This window comes from Pseudopodoces humilis, chromosome 3 (assembly GCF_049639895.1).
Source record: "Pseudopodoces humilis isolate 2021_Gansu_Grassland_sample_001 chromosome 3, ASM4963989v1, whole genome shotgun sequence".
Taxonomy (NCBI): Eukaryota; Metazoa; Chordata; class Aves; order Passeriformes; family Paridae; genus Pseudopodoces; species Pseudopodoces humilis.
Genome location: NC_142202.1, coordinates 16979128 through 17003917, shown reverse-complemented (window position 1 = coordinate 17003917; position 24790 = coordinate 16979128). Strand labels below are relative to the sequence as shown.

The window sequence follows — 24790 nt, the reverse complement described above, 5'->3', positions numbered from 1 at the left end:
GCTCAAGGAAGTATCACATGCTCCAGGATTGCAGGTGCATCCTGCTCCTCCGTGTGCTGATAGTGAAATGGAATGAGGCCCATGAAACTTAAGGGGTAGAGGGGATGGTTACAAGGCAGCTCAGAAATTCCATGATGAAGATACAGCAGTGTCTTCTATTTCACATCCTAGAGAGGGAAGAGTCTGATGGCTGTTGGCTGGAATGTACGCCAGAAAAATATACACGTGGGAAAAACAGAATGAAGTAATTGGACAAAATAGCTGGAACATTAATTTGTGACACCATATTGTCCCTTGTTAAATAAAAAGGATTCATTTGAAATATATGAACAAGCTGATGAATCACCTGAAGTAAAACTAAATCTCTTTTCACGCTCAGTGCTTGTGCACATTTATGTGAGTTGGTGTATCAGCCTTGAAGTAGTGTTGGAAGTGATTAGTGATTGTATCATCTGTTCAAGGGAGAGCCTTAAACCAGTGAGACTGACATGTAAGTTGAAAAATTACATGAAAAATTGATTAATTTGCAGCCACTCTTCAGTTTTAGTACTTGTGTCAAGGGCTGAAACTGAAAGAAAGATCAGAGCTGACAAGGAGAGCAATTTTAAGTGTCTTATATTTAGTTTCTTAAAATAACTTGAAACTACTGAGGTCGGCTTTACTGCTTTTCTAAAAATAGCACTTGCTTAGGAACTGCTTTTTGTTTCATAGTAAGGTTGGGGATTTTTTTTACAAATTTGTGTACCTAGTGACCATGGTGAAAATGAGATCAAAAGATACCATAGTGGTACATTTTTGAGGGGAAAAGCTGTTTGCAACAAGGTCTTGCTTCCCAAATTGAACAGCATCTGTGTAACTACAGTATGTAAGGACCCTCCAAACCTGGGCTAATGGGTGTAACAGAAGTGCTGAAGGAAAAAAGACTACCTGCTTAACAAGATAAATTTCACAGATTAAAGAACAGATGGAAGCAAATGGAACTTTGTCAGTTCCTGATGCTCAGCATTGCATGTTAATCACCAAATTTATTAATGCTACAAAGGATGCTTGCATGTAACTTCTTAATGTAAAAGGTAAGACAGAATTGAACAGAAACTTAGTTGCTCTTACTCAGATCTTCTAACAGTGAATTGTGGGGAGCACTAGGATTGCCAAAGGAATTTTCAACATTAAGAGCCACTTGAAAATAGGATGATGTAGGATATAGTGGAAGGTGTCTCAGCACAGGATTCCTTGGTGTTCCTGATGGTTTTAAAAGGGTAACCAGCAAATTATAGTGATAGATTGTTATGTCATGAATAAGTAAATTCAGTTAGGACTATTTTACAGCAACATGTCTGTTAGTTGTGAACTACTGTTTGACTCCAGTTGGATTTCTGTGCTACTTTGCCCTGTACGTGGCCCAGCCACTGTACTTTGTCCATGAGCTCTCCACTCTTGCAGTTCTCTTTCCTGGATCTCACCTTCTGTGTTCTAAGGATGCACTCCTGGCTTTGGTTTGTACATGTAAGGGAACATTCCAGGATTTTTGTCCAAGCTTTGCCCCAGCTGAAGACACAGTAGGTACTGGATCTCACTGTGTCTGGAATGGAAAATGTCAGATAGAAAAACTGTTGGCTTGCTGAAGACCTAATGAATCTGGATTTGTTACACAGACTGCTTAAACCAGACTGATTAAAGGCAGTGATTAAATACAAAGGGCACTTTGTTCTCCAGTACACTCAGGCAATTAAATTGTTCAAAACTTTCCTATCTATTTTTTTTTTTTTTTAAAAGTTGTTTAAACCTTGTTTAACTGCTCTAGAATGTTTAGTTTATAAACCAGGGATCTTCTGTTTAATTGCCCTTTTGAAGTTCTTGACCTTTTACAAACCTACGTATGTTAGTAGTGCTGTAAACCTGCCTCTGTGTACTGAACTAATGTGCTGTCACTTCTCCAGTGCTCCTGTCATCCACTGCTACACTCCTTCTTTTGGCAGGATCCTTCCCATGGATGAGGAGGTGTTTAGCACAATGATGGATAGCAGTGCTAATATTTGAACTCCAACCAGAAGGGAATACTGTCAGAAATGTTACATGTGGTTTTTGGAGTGCAGCTGAATGAAACGCTTGTGACCCTGGCAATTCTGCAGTCAGCTGCAGCACTGGCAACCCCAAAGCTTCCAGGTTTATTGTGAAACGGTCACTAACCAAAAAGTAAACCTGGCAAGGTCACAGTGCCTCGATTAAATCTAGACATCTGCGTTGCCTCTTGTGCTGCACCAGTCTTCACAGTCTGCACAATTCAGATTCTGTGACTAAGGAGGGAAAGGCTGAGCAAAGCCTTTTCCATGTCTCTCCTCCTTGCTACATTTTTCATTTCTAAATCCCACCCTAAACATGCACTAACAAAAATGTATGCAAACCAAACTATTCACAAAAGTGTTTTGTTTTATGGATCCTGTGCTTTGTCCACCACTTCACATTGCAAACATTTCCAAGGATTGAATTTCCCCTCCAATAGCCCTGTTGCACGTGGGACTTCCAGCAGCTTGCAGGCGTAAGCCTTTTGTACTCATTATTATTAATAAATTTTAAGTGATGAATCATAAACCTTGAGATACCAATACTCCATGAAGAGATAAGGTATAATTTACTTTGTGATAATAGCCTCCATTGGTTTTATCACTACTGCTGATTTAGATTAATTTGAGTGGATTTTTGATCTACTGATTTAGATTATTATGAGTAGACAACCGAAATTCCAAGGAAGCAGTAGATCAACTTCTACATAGGGTAGTCTTTCTCGCTGAACTGCCAGCACAGTGTTTTATGACAAATACATGTAGTGACAGATTAAATGGAGGTTAGTTCTTCCAGAGGAGTTTGTCAAAGAAGTTCTTACTACAAAAAGGGAAGGAAACGGAGACTTTGGTGCAGGCATTTGCAGTTGTAAATTTGCAGGGTATCTGTAAGCACGGGGTCAGGCCGGGACCGGCCCACGGGAGCGCGGGTTTAGGGCGGCGGATCGCGGCTGCTGCGGGCGGCCCCGCGGGCCCCGCTCTGAGGGCGCCTCCTTCCCGCTCCGCGAGCCCCTCAAGCCCGCCGCCAGGGGGCGCCGCCGCCGCGGGAGCGCGCCCGGCAGCCGGCGGCAGCCAATAGGCAGTGGCCAATGGGCGGCGGGGGGGGGGCGGGGGCGTGGCCCCGGGCCGCCCCCGCCGCGCTATAAAGTGCGGTACCGGGGGGTCCGCGTAGCGGACGGGCTGTCGGGTAGGGCGTTTCGCGCTGCCGCCATGGGGAATACTGTGGCTAGAGAGGATTTCGAGTGGGTCTACACGGACCAGCCGCACGCCGACCGCCGCAAGGAGATCCTAGGTGAGGAGCCGCGGCGCCGCCGCTTTTTTTTGCCAGCTGCGTGGCGGCGCGGGCGGGAGGCGCACGGACACCCCGCAAGATGGCCGTCCTTGCCGGGGGGCGGCGGGGCCCCCCAGAGCCTCCCGCCGGGGCGGCCGCAGTCGGGCCGGGCCCGCATACGTGGAGGCGGGAGCCGCCGCCTTGGCGGCGCTGGCGGGGGAGGGGAAGGGAAGGAGCGGGGAAAGGGGGGGGCGGGCGCCCGCGGGGGGCGAGCCCGGGGCGCGGGGCGGCGGGGGCCCGAGCTGCCATCCCGAGCGGCGGAACAGCAGCCTGGGTTCCCCGGCGGCCCCGGGCCGCTGCCCGCCCGCGCCCTGCCAGCGGAAGGGCGATAAGGCGGTGTCTGGGGCCGCTGTGAGCAGAGGTGACCGCGGCACCCGCGGCCGGGGGTGGCGAATAGCGGCGTCGAGTGCGGCGCTAAAATCGGGGCTGAGCCTTCATGAGCCTTTCTGAATTACGGGTGGGTTGTCGGCTCAGAGCCATTTCCTTCCTGAGGAGGCTGGATGTGGTACTGCTGCTTGCCATGTACGTGTCTAGTTGCTGAGCAACCTAAAAGTGCTAAAATTACTTGATTCCAAATGATTCATTAGAGCAGTAAATATCACAAGTGGAAAGGTCAAGCGCTTTCATTACCGTTGCTGACAACTCCTAACTGGGACAAAGGGAAGAAAAAACTGTCACGTAATTGGGATAGGTGGCTGTGAGGAGAGCTTTGAAATAACTCCTTTTTCATTTAATTTTTTCCATCTAGCTAAACATCCAGAAATAAAAGCATTGATGAAGCCAGACTACAACCTGATCTGGGTGGTTGTGCTGATGGTTTTGGCACAGTTGACTGCATTCTATCTGGTTAAAGACTTGGATTGGAAATGGGTGGTCTTCTGGGCTTATGTTTTTGGAAGCTGTATTAGCCACTCCATGACTCTGGCTATTCATGAGATTTCCCACAACAGTGCCTTTGGCAACAGCAAAGCCATGTGGAATCGATGGTTTGGAATATTTGCCAACCTCCCTCTTGGTCTCCCCTACTCCATATCCTTCAAGAGATACCACATGGATCATCATCGTTACTTAGGCGGTGACGGCATCGATGTGGATATTCCTACCAACTTTGAAGGCTGGTTCTTTTGCACCCGTTTTAGGAAGTTCATATGGATTGTTCTTCAGCCTTTTTTCTATGCCATTAGACCTCTCTGCATAAATCCTAAACCAATTACTCGACTTGAAGTAATCAATTTATTGGCTCAGCTTGTCTTTGATGTGGCAATATATTATTTATGGGGAGTCAAATCCATTTTTTACATGCTTGCTGGTTCAGTACTTGGTCTTGGGTTGCACCCAATTTCAGGACACTTTATAGCTGAACATTACATGTTTTTAAAAGGACATGAAACCTATTCCTACTATGGTCCACTTAATTTGCTTACTTTTAATGTTGGCTATCACAATGAACATCATGACTTCCCCAATATTCCTGGCAAGAGCCTTCCACTGGTAAGTTAACTTCTAAGGTTATTACTTTTTCTTAAATTAAGGCCTACTTTAACATGAAAATAAGGTAGAACACTGACAGAAGAATGGAAGTTGGGAGATTAAAAACAAAAATAACCCCACAGTATAAGCTGAGTAATAAAGGAGGTAATTATATAGCATTTTAGTGGTATCCTGAACAAGCTTCTAGTTTGTTGCTACTCAGTCCTCTTCCATAAAAGTTGAGGGGAGGGAATGCATGTCTTATGTTTTGCACTAACTTTAGCTTTCTGTAATTACAACCTGTCTTCTGAATTCTTGTTTGTAAGTATGCAAAAAACTAGTTAAGGGGTTGCAGATAACTCTGGAGATCTGTTATCTCTGTCACTGAAATGTTAAGGACAGTATTGTAATGTGTGCTTATCCTTCAGTCTCTTCTATCAGGGACATCCTCTGGTGGGGGAAAAGAGAGGGTTTGAGGTACTGTTAATGTTTGTTGAGCTGTTGATGTTTAATAACTTCTCTAGTCCGAAGCACTTCAGTTTCCTCTATCAAGAGCCTTTGAACCCAAATTAAGTATCAGCTGTACATTGGCAGTATGGGACAGGCAGAGTTAAGAGTTCTAAGCCAGGACTTAGACCTGTCATGCCTGCTTGAGTAGCAGAGGTGACATTTCTTCTCGCTTCAAGCTCTGCTTCTTACAGGCAGAGCTACTTTCTCACTGTATCCGTGTTTCCAAATTGAAGCATGGGAACACAGACTTCAGGGTTAAATCTGAATCTTCAGTTTTTCATCAGACACTAAATTTGCAATTTGACAGCAGCTGTGGTGTTGGTCTTCAGCTTTGTTATTGCATTTGGCAATACCGCGACCTTGTAAGATCATCCCTCTGGTGAAGTCTAAACTTGATTGGTATTTCTGTTGTCAGTGGTGGAACTGCAGCTGAAATAACTATGCCAGCACTTCTAGCAGGGCAGGTAGATCATGCAATTGGTTTGTTGAGGCTTTGTGTGTTTCTTTTTTTACCTTTGTTTATAAAGATGGATGGTTGCTTTTATTCATAGATTTAAATCTTTCACATGCTGCAAAAGTTACTTTAACTCACCTTTGATACTTGGGTCTGTGCTGTGAACCAGCATTTCACTCCTTGGACAGGTACTTTAAGTAGGGCATGAATTTTTCCAGGTACTTAATTCTAGGGGTAGATACCCAGTTCTGCTGCAGGATTTGTAATCCACAGCTCTGATAAGAAAACAAAGCCTTCTTCTGGAACAGTGCAGCTAATTTGATTGGATTGGACTCTGCTGTGCTGTGTACTAGTAATCAAGTACTGAACACTTGATTCCTCAGCACTGTTGAGCTGAGAGTTATTACTGTTGAGTAAAAGTACATTTCCTAGGTGCACTAGGTGTGATGATGGGTCAAAACAAGCTTTGCCTTCAAACCAGCCATGTAAATACCTTGGGTTTGTTTGTTGCTTATACAGATTGAGATTATTCTTTGGACTAAAGCAGTGGAATTTTGTGAAAAATCCTTTTTGTTCTGTTCATGTTTTTAAGGCTTTAAGTGGTTGACCCTAAATAGCAGTACAGGCACCTAGCTGAACCTGCTGCTCTCAGTCTAAACAGTGGTCTAGTTAACATGTGTAACTGAGAACAGTCTTTGGAAGCAGTTTATATTCATTCTTTGAAGTCTGTCTTCAGAAACAAAATATTCTTCAGAAATAAAATGCCTCTTCTGAGTACTGAGATTTGAAACTAGATGTAAAAATAGCTGTGTTAAACAGCTCTTCCTAGAACTTAAAAGCATCCTTTTTACTGTTACTTGTATATCTAGGAGTCAGCACTGAACTGAGTCACACTTCCAACAGCTACCAAACCACTTGCTTGGTGAGCTCCATCATCCTGTAGGTAGGTAGCATGGTGAAGGGACTTAAGAGAGTTAGCAGAGTTTGTTCTGGCCAGCTCCAAGAACTTCACAGGAAATTTACTTCATAACTTGGGAACTGCATTTTCCTTCAAGGAGCGTTCACTTTGTGGCACGAGTAGCCTTTCCTGTAGGATGTAACTTCTGGAATTACACTTCCTGTGTTGTTACACATCAGTGGGTTACACACTGAGGGTTGTAACGTGGTCACAACTGATGCTTATATAACCAGTAAATAAACCTCGTATCTCTCCTTCAGGTGAAGAAAATAGCAGCTGAATACTATGACAACCTGCCCCAGTATAACTCTTGGATAAAAGTACTGTATGACTTCGTGATGGATGACACAATCAGCCCATATTCACGCATGAAAAGGCAATTAAAGGGTGAAGTGAAGCAAGATTAAACTTCTGGCAACCAAAAAACTTTGAAATGTCTGCTTGCTTTAAAGTGGCTGGTATAAAGGTTTCCTGCTAAAGCTGTTCACATGTGTCCTGAATTAAGATGTATAGCAACATAGCAATGCATCCTTAAGGATTTTATAGCAGACTCCTACCAGCCATAACATTCCTCACAGTCCTCAGATTTGTTGGTTTAATGTGTCTCTGTTTGCCTAAGGATCAGTGTTATATGCATAATGCAAAATCACTTTGTTACAGAATTTACTTTGGTAGGTGTTAAATCTATATAAAATGTTTGTCTGACTCATAACAGTTTAAAAGTTCTCAATGTAGTATACTGCCCTCAACATGCTATTTAGATGACTAGTTTCAAAATGCTGTACTTACTGTTAATTCTAAACTAACATGATTTGTTAACTTAAACATTCTGTTGAAAATGTTTTTGAACTGATGGTTGGAAGAACTAAATTTGCACAGAAATGTTCAGTCTGCTTTTGTTTAAATATGTGTCATTTGAAGCAATGCTTTAAAGCTCCACCTTTTCTACCACGAGTACCTTAATGGAGCAATCTGTCAGAATGAAACTGGTATCTTTGAGATGGCTTTTATGATTTCTTTGTAAAAAGAAAAAAGGGGGTATTGCCAACTCCAAGGGTCCCACCTACTGCCTGAGCTGCTTCTGTTGGCATGTAGTGTGAGCAGGTGGCATTTAGGTAACTTAATATACCTGATGTGGGGTTTCATGTTGGAAAAATCTTGTTACAGAGTTTGGGGGTTTTCTGATCTTTCAAAGAAAAATTAATACCATGTTACTATGGTTTCAAATATAAATATTTACACTTATTTGGAAATTTGGCTTTTATGGAAAATTGAATGGATTGAAACAGATACTATTCTGGCAAACAAGTCTAGCTACAACCACTGACAATGCTACCTATTAGCAGATCAGTCATTTGTGTACATAGAAAGGTTGTTAAATAATATTTTTTTCCTCCCTAAACCTACAGTACCTTCCATAAATACTTGTCTTTCTTACATATTAAAATGTGGTGAGAGGTGGTGATATCAAACTTCCTGCTTAGGAAATTTTTCATTGGGAACAGGTAGACTTGCTGGACAGTAAAAAACCTTTCCATACCTCAGCACATTATATTTGCCTTGTACCCTCTAATGCATTATTGATGGCTTTATGCAGTCAAAACTGGCTATAACTCACCCTTAAATCTCAAATGGTGGCTCTGTAGTATGTTCTTCATTAATCTGAAAGATGGAAGCTGAGGAAGGTGGCAGTTGCAGCTGCTGTAACTAAATTTCACATGCCTTCAACACCTGTATTTTGGCGTGGTTTTTGGGGGTGTTTGTTATTTGTTTTGAAAAAGTGAGTGCCTGAAAAGATTGTACTGGTACATCTTAACTCGGTCTCGACTGTGGTGCTGTTTTAATGCGTGTTTTAAGTGTGGGCCCTTATCTTGGCTAAGCAACAGAAGTGGTATGAAAGTCTGCCAGCCATCTACAGAGTGACTTCATTATGCTCATAACCTGCAAGATAGCCAGTGTGTTGCTCAGGGTGAAGGATAATGTCAAAATAGACTTTGTCCAGTATTTTTACATGTAATTAAAAAGCAAAGATTAAAGTAATATTGGATGAATTTTTGATTGGTCCTCTTATACTGAAGGACTTAAGAGAAATTTGGTATTTCTAAAGCAGATTTGAGATTTTTCTATTATGTGGTGATATAGATGACCTGTAAAGAATAACTAACTCCCTTTCCTCCCTACTCAGAGGAAAACTAACTTGGATTGAAATACTTGTAAAGGCTCGAGAAGTTGCAAACCAGATTCTTTTTGAGCCACTTAATATCACTCTGTTTCTTAAATTATCTTTGGTGTTGATGATTTATCACAGCTGGATGAAGGATGGAAAGTGTCTACAAAGTTTTATGGCTAAGAGCTAAAGTTAAGATACTCAGTTATCCCACATGAATATAAGCAGACTTCAGAGTAAAAATTTTATACCTACTATACTATGTATCATAGTTAGCTACCTACCTAATGGAATTCCTGCTTTTAAACAGGGCTGAAGTTGCCATCTTTCTTGTCTAGAATTGCAAGTGTTGCTGTAAGGTGTTCTGACTATCATTTTCCCTTCCAACTCTAATTATAAATATGTTATTTTCACTTCAAGAGCTACTGAATAGTGGGAAATTCTGGGGGAGATATCTTTGCTTGCCATAATCTTTCTGAAACACTGCTCCTGGCTACCTGTTGGAAAACAATTTGCTGTATTAGGTTAATCGGAGCCAGTGAGATTTGTTTGGATCTAAACAATGGTCTGATTCTTCCAAGTATTGGTAGCAACCCTTTTTAGGCATATAATTCTTATGCAATACATAAAAAGCTTTAGCAGCTAGCATAAATAATAAGAACTGATAAAAGCAGATCATTTGAAAGGTACTCAGCATAGTTTCATCCCTAAAAAAGTTAGAAGCATTTCTGAACCCGTGGTAAAAGTAACACCAGCTGGCCCTACTTGACTTGATATATTCTAAATCAAAATGAATTTAAGTATGACTGGAGAAAGCATTGATGTCTGCTCCAAAGGCATGTGACATAGAAATATGAAACATTAACTTTTTTTTAAAAAAACACATATGAACCATTAAGTTACTGTTTTAAGGAACTAAATAGTTTTCATTAATACAGTGAAAACGTATCTGGCAGGAAGGGGTTAATTATAATTTTTGAAACATTTTATCTGAAAGTTGGAGGGAGCTTTGACTTACTGGTGAAGAACAAACTAAACCTAAAGAGCATTATGAACCCTGACAGTTAACCCAATTGTTTTTCTAAATCTATTCAGATGGAATGAGTTAACTTTGGTGTTTCTACATGTTTATTAGGGTTTGTTGCTTTCAGTTTGTCAGTTTGTAAAACATCTTTATGTGAAATCAGTCAGGAATTTTAACTATCACCCAAGTATTTTAGTTGCAGTGGAATTGTGCAGAGCTCTGAATCCCCCTCATTGCTTTTAGAATAACCTGCAGTTTTCAGAATAAATTTCCTTTCATGGCTTTTAACACTCCCTGCCCCCAATTATCTGGAGCTCCTTAAGCAGAGTAAGTAATGCATCCTGGAATCTGATTGTACTAGGCATTAGTTTTCTCACAGGACAGGCGTGGGTATGCTCCTCCTTCAGAACAACCCTTGCCTCTGGCATTCCCGATTTGCTGTTGAACCTGTCTGCTTCCCAACATTAATGTGCTAAGTGGATGCATCTGTCTGGTTGTAGAGCTCCATGTTTCAGACCCAGGGCAGGGCTTCCTCCCTGGAACCAGAGGTCAGTTGAGACTTCCAGTTGCATGTCTCGGAACTGTTCTGGTGAGCTCGTTAAGTGAACACATAAGACAAAGGTCTCTGGGTATTGAGTTGTGGAGCTGTTCATGGTAAGTGGCCACTGTCAGAGGCTGAGGTCAGTGGCTCACCTCTGCCTCCATGACATTTATTTCTTCCATCAGATGAAGTGGCATACCGTAGCAGCCAAAGCAGTTAATTCCTTATTTAATGATGAGGTTCAACAGGTGATAACATCAATGCTACACACTGCAGGCTGCCCTACTCCTGCTGGACTAAGAGGAGGAAAGTGACTTTGAAGCAGCAACCTTGTGTAAGTAGTTTGGCACAGCTTTTGGAAACTGTACTCCTCTGTAATTTGTAAGTCTCAAAAGACTTGCAGCAAAGCAAGTTCTGCTGTTTAGCTTGCACATTGCAAGGCACAGGAGCCACTTCTGGGTCTGCCAACATTGCTTTTGCAAGGTCCTAGGAAAACAATGTGATAAATAGGTGTGTCTGAATCATGTGGATCTGCCTTTACACAGCAACCTGCAACTCCATGCAACTATCTTTCCTCTAGCAAATCCTCTATTTCACAATCAAACCTGAAGTGGGATACAAGCCTTTAGCCACAACAAAGATGTGGAAAAAAAATTCCTATTGAGCCAAGAATGAAGACAGCATTTTTCTTTTCTCTTTTTGACAGTTCTCAGCACTGCCTCTGCCCCCTATCCATGCTGAAGTTAGTATCTGCTATACTCTGGGACAAGATCATTCTTGTGGTTTCAATATGTTGTTAGCCTCAGGAAAAGGGAGAGGAGAATGGCATGACGAACAATTTCTTGATCTTGTCACAACAGAAAGAAGATGACTGGAGGCAAAACCTCGAGGCATGTCTGCTACGAGGAGTGGTAGCTGTATATGCAGAAAAAAATATTTGTCTCTATTGGGTGAAAAGGCTCATTCCTTAAAGCAGTTCCCATCTTCTGTGTACAAAGGATCATAGTTTATTTAGTGATACATACTACAGCCTAAGCAGAACTTCCCACAAGGAGCAGTGTGGGTGCAACACTCACATGTGAGCAGGCATGCCTGCTCCTTGCTGCATGTGGAGCCCAGACAAAGTGAGCAGACAGGATATGGACACTAGACTCATCTGGCTCTTTCTGCCTTTCACCTTAACTTCAGATTTTCTGGTACATTCAAACCCTCCTGTACCCCGCTTTCTCTTCCTTTATTACCTGTTATGAAGAATGATCATGAGACACCTCAAATAATAAACATGTTTTGTGCTGGCACTCTTGATAAGACTGTAGTGCCATTGCTACTTCCTGATCGCATTTCCTCTGCCTTGCAAGTCCTACTTTGCTTTCTTGATCCATACATACACATGAATATCATCATAAAAGGAAAGGAAAATTCCTAGGTGGATATGCTAGGGCTTGAGGCCTCCCCTCCTGCCTAAGCTCATCATCTGCAGCTATCCTCAAGTATGGTAGCAGGAATCTTCTCTGTATATCCATAAAGGAGAAATCACTTACTCTTTTCATTGGTCCACTCAGCCACTCAAGTGAATTGAGTGTATCATCATTATTATTATTGTTATTATACTGTTGTAGTGTTATGAGCTGAGACTGAGCGAAAATACAGCTTAGGGAGAGAACTTAACACCATGTTCCAGGGGTGGTTACAAAGAAGATGAAGGGAGATTCCCTTTTTACAAGAGTGACATGGAAAAGATGAGGGGTAAGGGATGATTCCAATTGGAAATTAGGAAAACTACTCCACTAGTTGACTGTTCTCATTGTGAAAAATCTCCCCAGGGAAGTGGTGGATTCCCCACTGTCAGACACTTGTAAGATTTACCTGGACAGGGTGCTGGGCCATCATGTCTACACTGCGCTTTTTGCCAAGAAAGGTTGAACCACGTGATCGCTGAGGTTTCCTTCCAAGCTGGTATTGATTGAAAATGATGATGCTTCATCTTGAATTTCTGGGAATCATAGCTGAAGCTTCAAGCTTGATTTACAATTAAAAGCAGGCACATCATCATCTGCTTTATATACAGGGACTTAATTTGTTAGTCTTATGAGTCAGAATTTGAGTCACTGAGGCTCTAGCTTCCCTAGGAAAGGGAGGGAATGTCATCCCATGTTGAGCAAAAATCTCAGTGGTAAGAACAAACTGCCATGAGCCCCAGTATTTTTAAAATGCAAGTCTGTGGTGGTAAGTTACGTGTGCTAATCTTCAACATCTACCTTAGGGTAAAAAGGTGCAGCAAGACTTCTTGTTAGCTGGCCATTCTGAGAAGAATTTAAGATGTACTATTCTCTGTCAAGGTCAGTCTTCAAGTCAGATCTGTTGTTCAGGGTATTTGTTTAAATTAATTCAAGTAGGAGATTAAATGATCTCTCTCAAGTGTTTAAATAAGTAGTGGGGGGATGCTTACAGATTAGATGTTGCTTATAAAAACTACTTCATTGGGGTTTTTCCCTGAAGGCTTGTAGGTTTTGTAATCTGTCACTTTTCAGTGTTTTGTCTTAACTTGGATACTGCCTGATTTTGAAAATTTACCTGTTTAAGAAAAATAATTAAGAACCAACTTGTTAAGTACGTCTTAATTCAAATGTTTCCTAGGTTGAATCATAGTATCATAGCACTTCTCCAGTTTCCAAACTTTACTCTCTACTAGGTAACCCTCCCAACTTGCCATCTGTGGGTGGTTTATTTTGGTAAGGTGGAATGAAGCTGTTAGCAGCTCTGAGGACCTGTGCTGGCACAATCATGTGTCACTGTACTCGGGAAATGCATGATTAATGGTGTGATAACATCCAGTGCAGCACTTGCCCAGCCTACTTTCACAGCTCTGTCCTCTCCCCGTGCTTCTTTCAGTGTCCTTGTTCTGGAAAACACAGCACTTTCCTGTGATGGTTGAAAACAGCTATTTGAGCAGTGTAAACACTTGGAAGGGTTAGCCTGTGCCTCAGAGATTTCTGATTCAGGGCACCAAATAGGTCAGAATAGTATTAGCATTTTAGCACTAAGAGAATTAATTTAGAAAATGTAAATGGTTATAAGAAGGAAGCATGTATTGTATCTTTTATTCTGGTTAAGGATGCTTTAGAGCAGTAGGTTGTGATTTTTTTTTTTTTCAGGTGCAGTTTAAAACATTGAGAGATGGATTTAGTACAGCTTCTTTCCAACCTGCCTCTTGAAAACAGGCACAGGAACTGCAGAACTCTTCACCAGTGTAGAGTTAGTCTCTTTTGGGAATTGTCCAAATGTATCACCTGCATAGCGACTGATGCAGTTCTTCATACATTATTTGATCCTAACAGTGCCAAGAGAAGAGGAAAAATACCTCAGACAGTGGTAAATCACACAATATTTAGACCTGACTTTGTGTATTATTTAAGCAAGTGAAACAAACCAGCTCAATGAGTCACTAGCTGCATTTAAAAACATTTACAAACAAAAACCTAAACAAGACAAACCCCCACTACCCTGGCTCCTAAATGAGGTTCTCTAGGGAGAGTCAGCCATGGTGTGTAATGTTCAGAGGCCTCAGGCAGAGTACTTACAGTTCCTGTTGCCATGCTAGTTTAGATGGCAGCTTCACTGAGAAGGCACTGCCCTCTTCACCACAGGAGCTGCTGAATTGACACTTTCCTCCCTCATCTAGTTCTGCACAATGAACAGACAAGATCATCCTTTGCTAATCTAAGTTAACTGTTCCTTAACCCTTTTCACTGGTCACTCAAAATGAGTTTTGAGGAACAGAATACTTCCACTGAAATAACTGGTTTCAGAAGGTGATGTCTGTCCACAGCCTTAAGAATTTTTTTTGCTTATCTTCAGTCAACCAATTAAACCAGAGATGTGTATGGGATAGAATGTGCACTAGATCACCAAGATGCAACTATTTTAACCTTTTTAAAAAAATTTCCAGTATTCGTAGCAAGGTCTGTAGAGATTTTGTCAGACTGAATTTGTCTAGCAGATAGGAAGTAGCATCTGGGAAAGGGAGATAAGTATCTTGTACTGCAAAAGATATTTCAAAATACCTAACTGAAAAGTCTTCAAATGAATATAACTGAAATATAGGACTCTCAGACATGATATTTAAGTTGCCTTTGAAATGCAGAATAACATTTTTGGTTAACCAGAAGGAATATGTTCTAATACTTAACAGTTATTGCTATGTTAGAGGAGATGTTTTAAATCTTTGTGGCTGTTTGCTTAGTGATTAGCAAAGGGAAAACAACAACCAGCATTATCTTTAAAAGTTCTTGGAGCCACAGATCACCTTTAAATTTTATGAAAGGTCACTGACCATCAAACTACAATAATAACGAAATACTTTAGTAACTTCTCTCTGGCTAGTGTTACATGTGAATACGTTAATGTATTCTGGCTGCAGTATGTTCTTGGCAACACATGGAGACCTAGACACAAGCTCTGCAATAATAGCAATTCCTATATATTAACTTCAAAATTATAGTAATTAAGATGACTGAACAGCTTTCCTTTCAGTCATTAAAAGGAATAAGGCATAAGGAAACATTTACAACAAACTTCCTTGACAAATCCAAATAATGAAAGGAGTGAGAAGAAATAACTAAGATCATTAAGTGTGTTTTATGTCCCATCTCAAATCTACATCTCTTGCACATCAACAGAAAAGGCTGAACATCTTTGTGAGTCATCATCATGGGGGAGGATGTGGTACACTCTAAAGGCCTTGGCTTCTAACTGAAAACTCAGCAGACCTAAGAGCTTAGGGCCAGGTTAATAATCAATCTGGGAATGTGAGTGAAGTCCAAGGCACCACACTAAAAAATAACCTTGGTATCTTGGTAAGCCATCTACACACTGTGCATCATCTGCAGCTGAAAAAGGAGGCTTTAATTTTTGACCTGAACACAAACATCAGGTTTGTTTAATGCAGAAAACAGGTAGTGTCAGTTTGAAATCCATCTAAGTATCTTGCAACCTTAACCATTCCCACCAGTCTCAAGCATCAGAAGAGTGTCCTTCCCTAGAGAGTAATGAGCCTTACAAGCTTGAATATTATCTTACCTGTTTGGACACTGAAGACTTCACTTTCCTAAAAGCTTCTTCAAAGTGTTTACGAGAAATCTTGATTTCTCCTTAAAGAACAAAGCATAATAAATTACTAAAATTGCAAACAAGCGACACTCAAGTGACTGTTGCATGTATATCAAGGCAGTATTCATATATATATATATATATATATATAACTGAATTCCCTTAGCCTTTCTGGAAATGAATCCTTCAAATTCTGCTGCTTCTAGTTCTGGGCTTTTTTTTAACATAAATTCAATATTAAATTTCCCTATTATTTAAGAAGTACCTAGAAAACATTTTGCTATAGTTCCAATTCTACTCAATTTCTAAATAATTGGCTTCATATCATTGCCTTCTCTGGTGTTACCCAGAAGTGATGAAAGCTTTCACTGCTACAACTCCCTGTCTTTAAGTTTATGCAAATTGCCTTTTTGACCTTAATGCAGCTATCCACAGTAATTATTCCTAATAATAACCTTTTGAACAGGTTTTCTTAGTATGTTAAAACATAAGCATACCTCAGATAAGTCATGGATTCTGTTGCTGTCACAAGCAAGTACCTTGTTTAATCTGGCTGGACTTAAAGATGCCACTACAGAAAGATTAATTACCAGCTAACACTATGCACAGGTATCAGATATGAAAGAAATACAAACTGTAGTCCTGTTTGGTGCATTTTTTAAATCTCTTTCACTAGGATGATCATTGCTTTTATTTCCACCTCTGCCACGTGAAATGGGATGTGCCAATATGAAAGAACTCTTAACGTTAATATATTTTGAGTCCGAGTTGAATAAAATATCTGCTGATACAGTAAAAGACTAAATAGAAAATGGAAGATACTAAATTAAAATTTAAATATACTTTGTCTAAGGTATTAAGCAGAAGATCAAATAGCCTACAGTTATTACCTGTGTTAAAGATGAAGGTTAAATTTCACTGAACTAAACATACAACCTCACAGCTCTCATCTCATCTCATCTCTCTCCAGCTTCTCTGGAGCTCATGTTCAACATTGCTATTACCAGATAAAGTTATACCTGGAAAATTTGAAGATGCAAGTTTAAAATATCAGGAATTTAACCTATTTCCCCAAGGAAATACTATTTACAGTAAGGAAAAGGTTCAACTTGGAACCTTCCCAGAAGATAGATTATTCTTAGACTGAGTCATTAAAACTCCATAATACAATAAAATGAAGCTACTAGAATTTAATTTTGTTTTCACTTTTGTTTTTAAGCACGTAATTTTTAATCAAACTGTGACAATGCTATAGGGAGGGAGAAAATCTCCTGCTAGGTAGCTGACCTCTCATTGCAAGCAAGTTAGACTACTTCACGCTTACTATGTGATAAAAGCTCGCCCAAAGCTTGATCACATAGAAAATGTAGCTGTGAGTAATCTAGACCTTTGCTATTTGCATTAACACACTTTGCCTCAATTTCTGATGACAAAACCATTTAGTCTGAATAAGAAGGTAGAAATATTTTATTGTTTAAAACCATTTATATTGTTAAATTAAAATAATGAAGTATATCAGCAGGTACAATCTTTTAAAAATAAGACAAGGTACTGAAAACTCTAAATATCAAATTGGTCTTTTCCTGTTTACATAGATGAGTGAGGGATAGGTGGTTTTCCTATCAAATAAGGACCAGATCTTGCTTTTCAGATTTAACTGCAAAGATGCAAAACTTTATTCTCACTTGTTAAACCACACTTGCTCTTAACTACTCTAAGAAAAAGTCTCATAGGTTCTCTGCTTAGGATCAGCCTTACAGACTGCAGTGATGTGGTGCCACTGACTATCTTCTATAAAAATGTACAAAAAGGGTAATTGTTTAGAAGGTCTGTATTTGTCACTGCAGCTGAAATAGTAAGAATCTTTCCTATTATTTCTCATACCCTGTACATTCTGTGTAACTAGATCTGTTTGAATGATATATACAAGATTAAGCTAAACAGGTGGGTTAAGATGTCAGTGGGAAGAAGTTACCAGGAGCACATGGTGTTCCAGAGTTTCTGAGGAACTTGACTGAGAAACTGCAGAACGGCTGCAGTAGGGTGGGTCCCGCTCTGGCACTGGTGCAGAAACCACTTTTATGCACCATCTTCAGTGGTTTGGAGAGGGGAGGCAGAAGTGAAACTCCCAAGTTTGCAAATGACAGTGAACCTTTCTGGGCAGTCAGCGCTGGCCCAATGATGAGGAAATCCAGGAGTACTTCATAAAAGTGGAAATCTGCCCAATTGTTAGGAATTTCCCCTACAAACTTATGTCTCTGGCAATTCTCAGACCACAGTGACTAACATGATCAGCTTGCCTAGGCCTGTTCAGGTTGGCAGTAGAATTTCTGAATTCTCCTAAGAAATATCACAAAAAGGATACCTTTCCATTTCACTTTCTGTAACTACCTTCAAGCAAACCACTGCTGAGTGTTAAAAAACCCCACCCCTGAATTTATTCCAGAGGGAAGATATCAGGTATTACAACAAGTTGCAACAGTTTCTCCAGAACAGAAAGGAGCAGCCCTGATTCCAAAGGACTGACTGAGGAGGACACTCAGCACCCATCCACAGCCAAGCAGAGTGTGGGAGGCAGCTGAGCGTGTCCTGCTGAACACTGAAGGAAGAAAATCTCCAGTCTTATCTTGAAGATAAAAATGAACAGGGTCTCAAATCAGAAACCACTTCACATGTTTTCATACTGAAAAGGTATACCAGTACCAATCAGGTATTTCATACCAATCAGAGCTGACATCTGGGAAACCCAAGGACAGCCCAAGCAAGCAGCTGCTATAAACATGCAAATCAAGCTGTACATGTATTATGGACTTGCTGGCTGCCTACACATTCATATAGTCAGTGCTTAGGCTGCAATCCTAACTGTGAAGGCTGAATTCAAGGGATGAACAGCTTTGAATAAAGCTTGCTGTTTTCTGAACAATTATAAAAATGGTAAGGATACACTCAGATATTTCTGCCTCAGATCAAGAATTTTATCCAGCTACAGCAAGCAAAATGGGTAACCAAGTCATACAACAGGGAAGGTTTTTATAGCTCGGGGTTTTGTCCTCCTCTAGTTGAACAGAACAAGGAATACAAACACTGTGCTCTGGTAACCTACTGTTCCTAAAAACCAGACAAGACTGGATAGGTACTAGATCAAAAAGAATCGTTCAAAGTCATTAAAATACCAGTGTTGCTCTAAGAAATCAGGGGCATAATGAAAGCCTACATTATTTTCCAAGGACATAATCTGAAAGGTCACAATTCCATCTTAGCTTTGCATTTTGACTTAAGGGTAAAATAAACAAAATTACTGGGAAAAAATCTAAACAAACAGGCATTTTATATAAGAGTTTTAATCCATAATTTAAAGATCCCCAGGAAAATATAACTTAAATCAGTAGTTCAGACAGATAATGAAAGGGCAGAGATTGCACTTGAATCAATTTATAACTCCCTGTTAAAATCCTGGTATGAGGCACTGATGAGTTAAGCACCAAAGATCAAAAGTGGCACTGAAATTTTCCCACTCCATCAGTGCTGGATGTACGTGGCTCAGTTACACAACACAGCTGGGTGCCAAAGGTAGGAAATCAGGGAATGTGCAGTTTATAACCCTCCTTCAAATATGTCAGCATAATTAGTCTTTGGTAGTGACAGAGAAAATTGGCAAAGGGGTATTTAGTCTAGAAAAGAATCAGTTTACATAACCATTCAACAGAAACTTTTTTGTAAGGTTGCAACCTTCAATTCTTTAAAAATAAGAATTAGGCTGACTTCTAGCGTAACCATTTTTCCTGTACCCTCCTCTACCTCCCTTTATGTGACTTAATTTTTGTTTGGGTCAGAAGTCAATCAGTGAATGATCTACAGCTTTCACAGCCTTATGCTTGTATTCAACTACTTTAAATACTTTATATTCCATTTATATTGTCACTGTTCAGTTAAGATTTTATTTTTAAAGCTTTCTTACCCTTCTTACTTTGAGTATTCTTCATGGCCATTTCCTGTCTCAGGGCACAGATGGAAGCCTCACGCACAAGAGCTGAAAGGTCTGCCCCCCTAGGGATACGAACAAGAAGTTATTTGGGGATAAACTTCAGTTTTGCTGATGGCATATAGAAAGACAAGACATTAAAAGTTACATTAAAATTTGGTTGTGCTGTCTCAAAGTTTCATCTTAAGAACACTAGAAAGAGGCCTGATGATTATGCAGTCTGCAGCCTTCATTAAAGAGTGATGGCCTTCAGATTTTAGCCACAAATTAAGATCAAATTAATGAGAAACACGGAAAGAGGTAAAACCCCCATTCAGCATTTTTGAAAATGCCAAAGGATTGATTAATATTGTGCCACTTCTCAGGAACATAACTTCTTGTTTTTTATAAATCTTACGGAAGATTCAAATTAAATCCTTCACCATTACAAAAAGGAGTTGCTCAAAGCTGCATCAACAGTAAAGTTAACATGCTCTTAAAATAACAGTATCCACAAAACATGGTCACATCAGTTTAAGTATTTCTTTCCAGTTTCCTGGAACTGGAACAGCTGGAGCTTTTTACATGTCTTCCAGCTGGTGAAAGCCATCGAACCAAAAAAAATTTCAAAATTAACTCCCCATGCTTCATTTGGGAGTACTAGACATAAAGTATTTAAAAATCAAAAATGAAACCAAACCAGATAAAACACCCAAACAAACCAAAACCAAAGACGTCAAAACTACAAGAACCCAAACACACATGCGTACACACACACCCACACAAAACCCCCAAACTCAAAATACAGATAAACCCAAGCATCAAAAGACCCACAACCAAACAACAAAACCACAAACCAAAAAACTACAAAAACCTCACAACAAAACATCAAACCAAAACCCCCACACACTGAACAAAAAACCCACTGGATTATAAACCAGTGAGTGAAAGGTATAGAAAGAAAAATTACTCATCTTTCCCAAGTAATATTATGGCAAGCAGCCTGTCATAAACTTTATCGTCAGTGAACTCCATAAAAACTTTGAGCATTACTAAATTATTGAATAGCTTAAAGCTTTTTAAGTTTTATGGCCCATAATTGCAAATTATTCTGACAGGTATGGTCATCAAGATTTCCCTAAAGCCACACCTATTCCCAAAGTACAAGCTGAAATGGGCTCTCATTACTTTGTCAAACAGATTTTTCTCAACTCTGTGACACAGAAGTTGGCTATGGCTGTTTAACCAATTTGCTTTCATCACCACTGTGTATGGGCCCACAACTTAAACCACTTAACTCTGTGGTTCTTAGATGATGCAAGAATTATAAAATAAAACCAAAGAAAACCGAAAGGCCTCCACTGTTCTGTATTTGCAACGTGAAGACTATTCCAGATGAAGAAGACTTTAGCATCCATATATTCCTACCTACTTCTTGGAAAAAAGCCCAAGGGAAAGCAAGAAAAATACCCTAAGGGAAAAGGTTTACAAAGTTAAGAAACCCTCTTAATAATACCAGCAAAACACAGCAGATCATGCATCAAAGACTGCTGGCACTGCACATTAAGTATGAAAGTCAAAACTAGAAGATACTCACGTGTAACAATCACAGTACTGACTGTAAGCAATTTCCTCTAGGCTCACATCACTATCTAGGGGAGGCCGGGTGCCACCCTAAAGGAGTTGAGGTAAGAAAAAAGAGAAGGTAAGAAAACTTTTTTTTTACATCTGTCATCCCTGAAGTGATTAAGTTTCTTTAATCAGGAATCACATAGGGGTCTCACAAGTTTCCTGCAATACCCACAAACACAAATATTTTTAATCTCAAACTGGCAAAAAGGATAATCAGCCTTAAAACCATTTAATTAGAAAATTTTAAGCAATGATAAATTTTAACTTGTCACCCACAGATTAGATTTTCTTTAAGGAAATTATGACCAGCTTGCCCCAGGGCATTGTAACACCAACACTATTCCACATGTGGGCTTATTTTAATAATAGCTGGTTGCTTCAACAGGTTGTTTAGCTGAACTTTTTCTAGTTTTACTGTGTGTTGAAATCAGACAGCTAAGAAACAGGCATGCCAGTTGTCTTATCACCTTTAAGACTAAATTAATTGTATATCTTTTGTATTCTGGATATAGATTTTCAAACTTAGAAGCTTTCCATTTAGATTTTATAGGAGTTTAGATATACTGTAGATTTTTGGACACTACTTTTCCATATTATTACTGCTTCCTCCAGAAAGATCCCAGAAGTGGTTTATTTTGTTATAATTTGTGCATCTCCAACAGCAAAAGTCTTAAATTACATAAATGCTATTTGAAACTTGCCAACAAATTTCCAAACACTGTAGGCTTGTTATCCTTAGACAACAGCAAAGTATTATCATGATAGTACAGAGATTCAAGATTCCTCTTTGATCAAACAATATCTGAGTTTTGACAGGAAAGAACACTTTTATGATGCAATGATAAATTTCTGCCAGATACTCATTTGACAGAAATGCAAAAATTCACATAATTATTTTCTGACTCCTTCAGAGGAACTAATATACTACATACCTACAATACCTTCAAGAGGAAAAAATAAAATGTATAGTAACTGTCAAGTTAAAACACTTGAATACTTAACAGACAGTGGACCTGTCAAGGGCTAGGCACAGTAAGGAAACAATCTTGAATGACTCTTTAACAGTTAGAAAGAGAAAAGATCCAGAATAACACCACAACAAAAAGATAAAGGAGAAGCCTGATTTTAAAACATCTGAAAGGAGAGATTTTAACCTGGAAAGAAGGAAGCTTTATACAATTTCATATGGGATACTTTGGTAATTCTTACAGGAAATTACAAGCCAGAGAGACACCTCCTCTGCTAAAAAGAAACGTTTTACCTATTGCTTTGTGGAGCAAATACATTGGGCATTTTTTGCTCTCCCTGCTCTGGTGCCAAGCTCTGTGCAGCAGAGGAGCTTGAGGCAGCTTGCAGGAATGTTTAAGTACAGCAGTAACTGAAACATGTGAAGACAGGCTTCTCTTGCATAATATGCATAGTTGGGAATGACTGATTTGTACAAGTTAACTGAAATGGAAGTCTTTTACAAGAAAGTTTCAACCCACATTTAGGCTGTCTTCCTGACAACCTGTTCCTCCCCCCAGTCCCTTTTCTGTCCCTCATGCTGCCTTTCTAAGCAGCCATGTTTTCATTCAGCAAGAACTGCTTCCACTTGGAGATTTCTGGGAATGTATGTCATCATCCAGAAGCCACTCACATCTGCACATTGCAAACAATTTGTTTTCTCTGGCCTTGAGCAAATGTGTTCTCAGATTTTTCACCTACCTACCTAGAATGCATGGATGAAATCTGATGAAAAATAAAGCATTTCAATTAATTTAACACATTTTCCCCTCTTCCTACTCCATGTTCTTCTTTCACATAACTCCTACACATCTTTAAAGATTTAACCCCTCATTCACCACAAGGATCTGTAATCAAAATAGTCAGACTAGTGTGAATTAAGCATGAATGAAAGCATCTTGCATTCCAAAAAGCATGACAAGCAACATGATAACCAGTGACAGGATCCACAAAAACTAAGCTGATAAACACTGTGCAAAGTATTCCTGCTGCCAAGAAGGCCCATAAGCAGGTAAAGCTGATTTGTCAGCAGAAGATAAGAATATTTTGGCAGTGGGATAATAACAGGGTTACCACATCCCATTGCCACTCCTCTTGGTGTTATCCCAACAGGAAGACAGGACTGTAGGCACAAAGATTCCCAGGAGAAGGGAGCAAGGACACTTTTCAGCGACCTCACCCAAGATTTATGGCAGTAAACGCAATTCTCAACTTGATTCCTGATGGAAAACTGCGAACAGTTCTCCCTAATAACCAGCTGGTCATTGACAGACAAGAGAAAGCCAAAACATGAAGTGAGGGCTCAGTACAGTTCCTTGTCCTCAGTGTTGCCCATGAGTGATCCTGCCCTTGCCACGTGGCTTCATATATCTTGGTGGCTACACGTGGCTGTGAGTGTGTGAGCAATGGAAACCTGTGAGAGAGAGAGAAATCAGCTCTCTTTAATGTCCCCTCTGCTCCAGTGAAGGGAGCAAAGCACCTAGCTCTGCTGCACTACTCCCCTAAACCCCTAATTACCTCTAAAAATAAATTTTGTAAAATAATAATTATGATTCCTTACAGTATTCACAGATGTTACACTCAATTCCTCTCAACGTCTCATGAAGACCATTAACAACAGGGCTGTAAAAAGTATTAACTGAAGTATTTCTGTAAAACTTAGGAACAACAAACTGGTCTATTGCAAATAGCTAATGCGTGAACACTTAATCTATTTTCATCCATGAAGCACAAGGCACAGAACAAATGAAGTGAAGTCTAACATCCTGAATTTGTAAGGAGAGATCACCCTCTGAACATCTATTTTGGCATGAAAGAACAGGCTGGAACAAGTTCTTACTTTCTGAATTCTGAATCGACTACTGCCTGTACAACACAGCTTCAAGGTTACACAGATCTGAATTATCTTTTATTGCAAATACACTAAATAATTTTTGCCAAACTTCTCATAATGCTATCTTTTCTCTATAGTAAAGACTTTGTCTCCTTTGCAGCTCCAAAAAATATCTGATAGAACACCTGGTCTTAGCAATCAATGTTGATCTACTGGAAAAAAGTAGGAAATATCCAAATAATTCATAAAGCTTTTAATGTTGTTTTTAAAGCCCTTGATTCCTGCTGTGCCATACTAGGAGAAACACACAGAATTCTATAATCCAAGTCTCTGAAGTGGCAGATTGTGCTGTCCACCACAGGGAAGACCTATGAAGGCACAGATTTTACATTTTCACATTTACTTTAATCTACAACCTCAATCATCACAAGTTTTTTGTTGTTTTTTTTTTAATTCCAAAGCCAATTAGGTGTCACAACTACTGATGAGCAAATACAGATGGAGCTTGTGAATCATTCTGCTGAATGTCTGGAACCCCCCAAAAAAAGCTTACAAAACACTTCTAGGCCCATTACTCACTCAGATAGGAATCTTCTAATTAAATCTGTTCAAACTGTGACTATAAAGGCAGCAACTTCTGTGTTTAACAGGTTTGCTTTACTCAAGATTCATCAGCCCCTTGCAGTCCCAGAGCAAATTTAACAGCAGATGAGCTGAGGGATTATTTTTATG

The 24790-nt window shown here is 39.8% G+C and overlaps 2 protein-coding genes across 4 annotated transcripts in view; one reads left to right on the top strand and one right to left on the bottom strand.

The window, feature by feature from the left end:
- Window positions 1-3193: 3193 nt before the first annotated feature.
- DEGS1 (delta 4-desaturase, sphingolipid 1) lies at window positions 3194-8513 on the top strand. The gene is made up of 3 exons (XM_005523302.3): window positions 3194-3354; window positions 4142-4884; window positions 7046-8513. The coding sequence occupies exons 1-3, from the start codon at window positions 3273-3275 to the stop codon at window positions 7190-7192; spliced, it is 972 nt and encodes a 323-aa protein (XP_005523359.1). The 5' UTR covers window positions 3194-3272; the 3' UTR covers window positions 7193-8513.
- Window positions 8514-13588: 5075 nt separating this feature from the next.
- Window positions 13589-24790, bottom strand: part of NVL (nuclear VCP like) — a 37965-nt gene continuing 26763 nt past the window's right edge. For 2 of the 3 annotated variants that reach the window (XM_014252851.2, XM_088052330.1), the window contains 4 exons: window positions 21185-21261; window positions 19585-19673; window positions 15597-15667; window positions 13589-13848 (listed from right to left, as the gene is read on the bottom strand). In XM_014252851.2, coding sequence (XP_014108326.2) covers window positions 13804-13848; window positions 15597-15667; window positions 19585-19673; window positions 21185-21261 — 282 coding nt within the window. In that variant the 3' untranslated portion in view covers window positions 13589-13803. The remainder of the gene's footprint in view (window positions 13849-15596; window positions 15668-19584; window positions 19674-21184; window positions 21262-24790) is intronic. The other variant, XM_014252853.2, reaches the window with a different exon arrangement.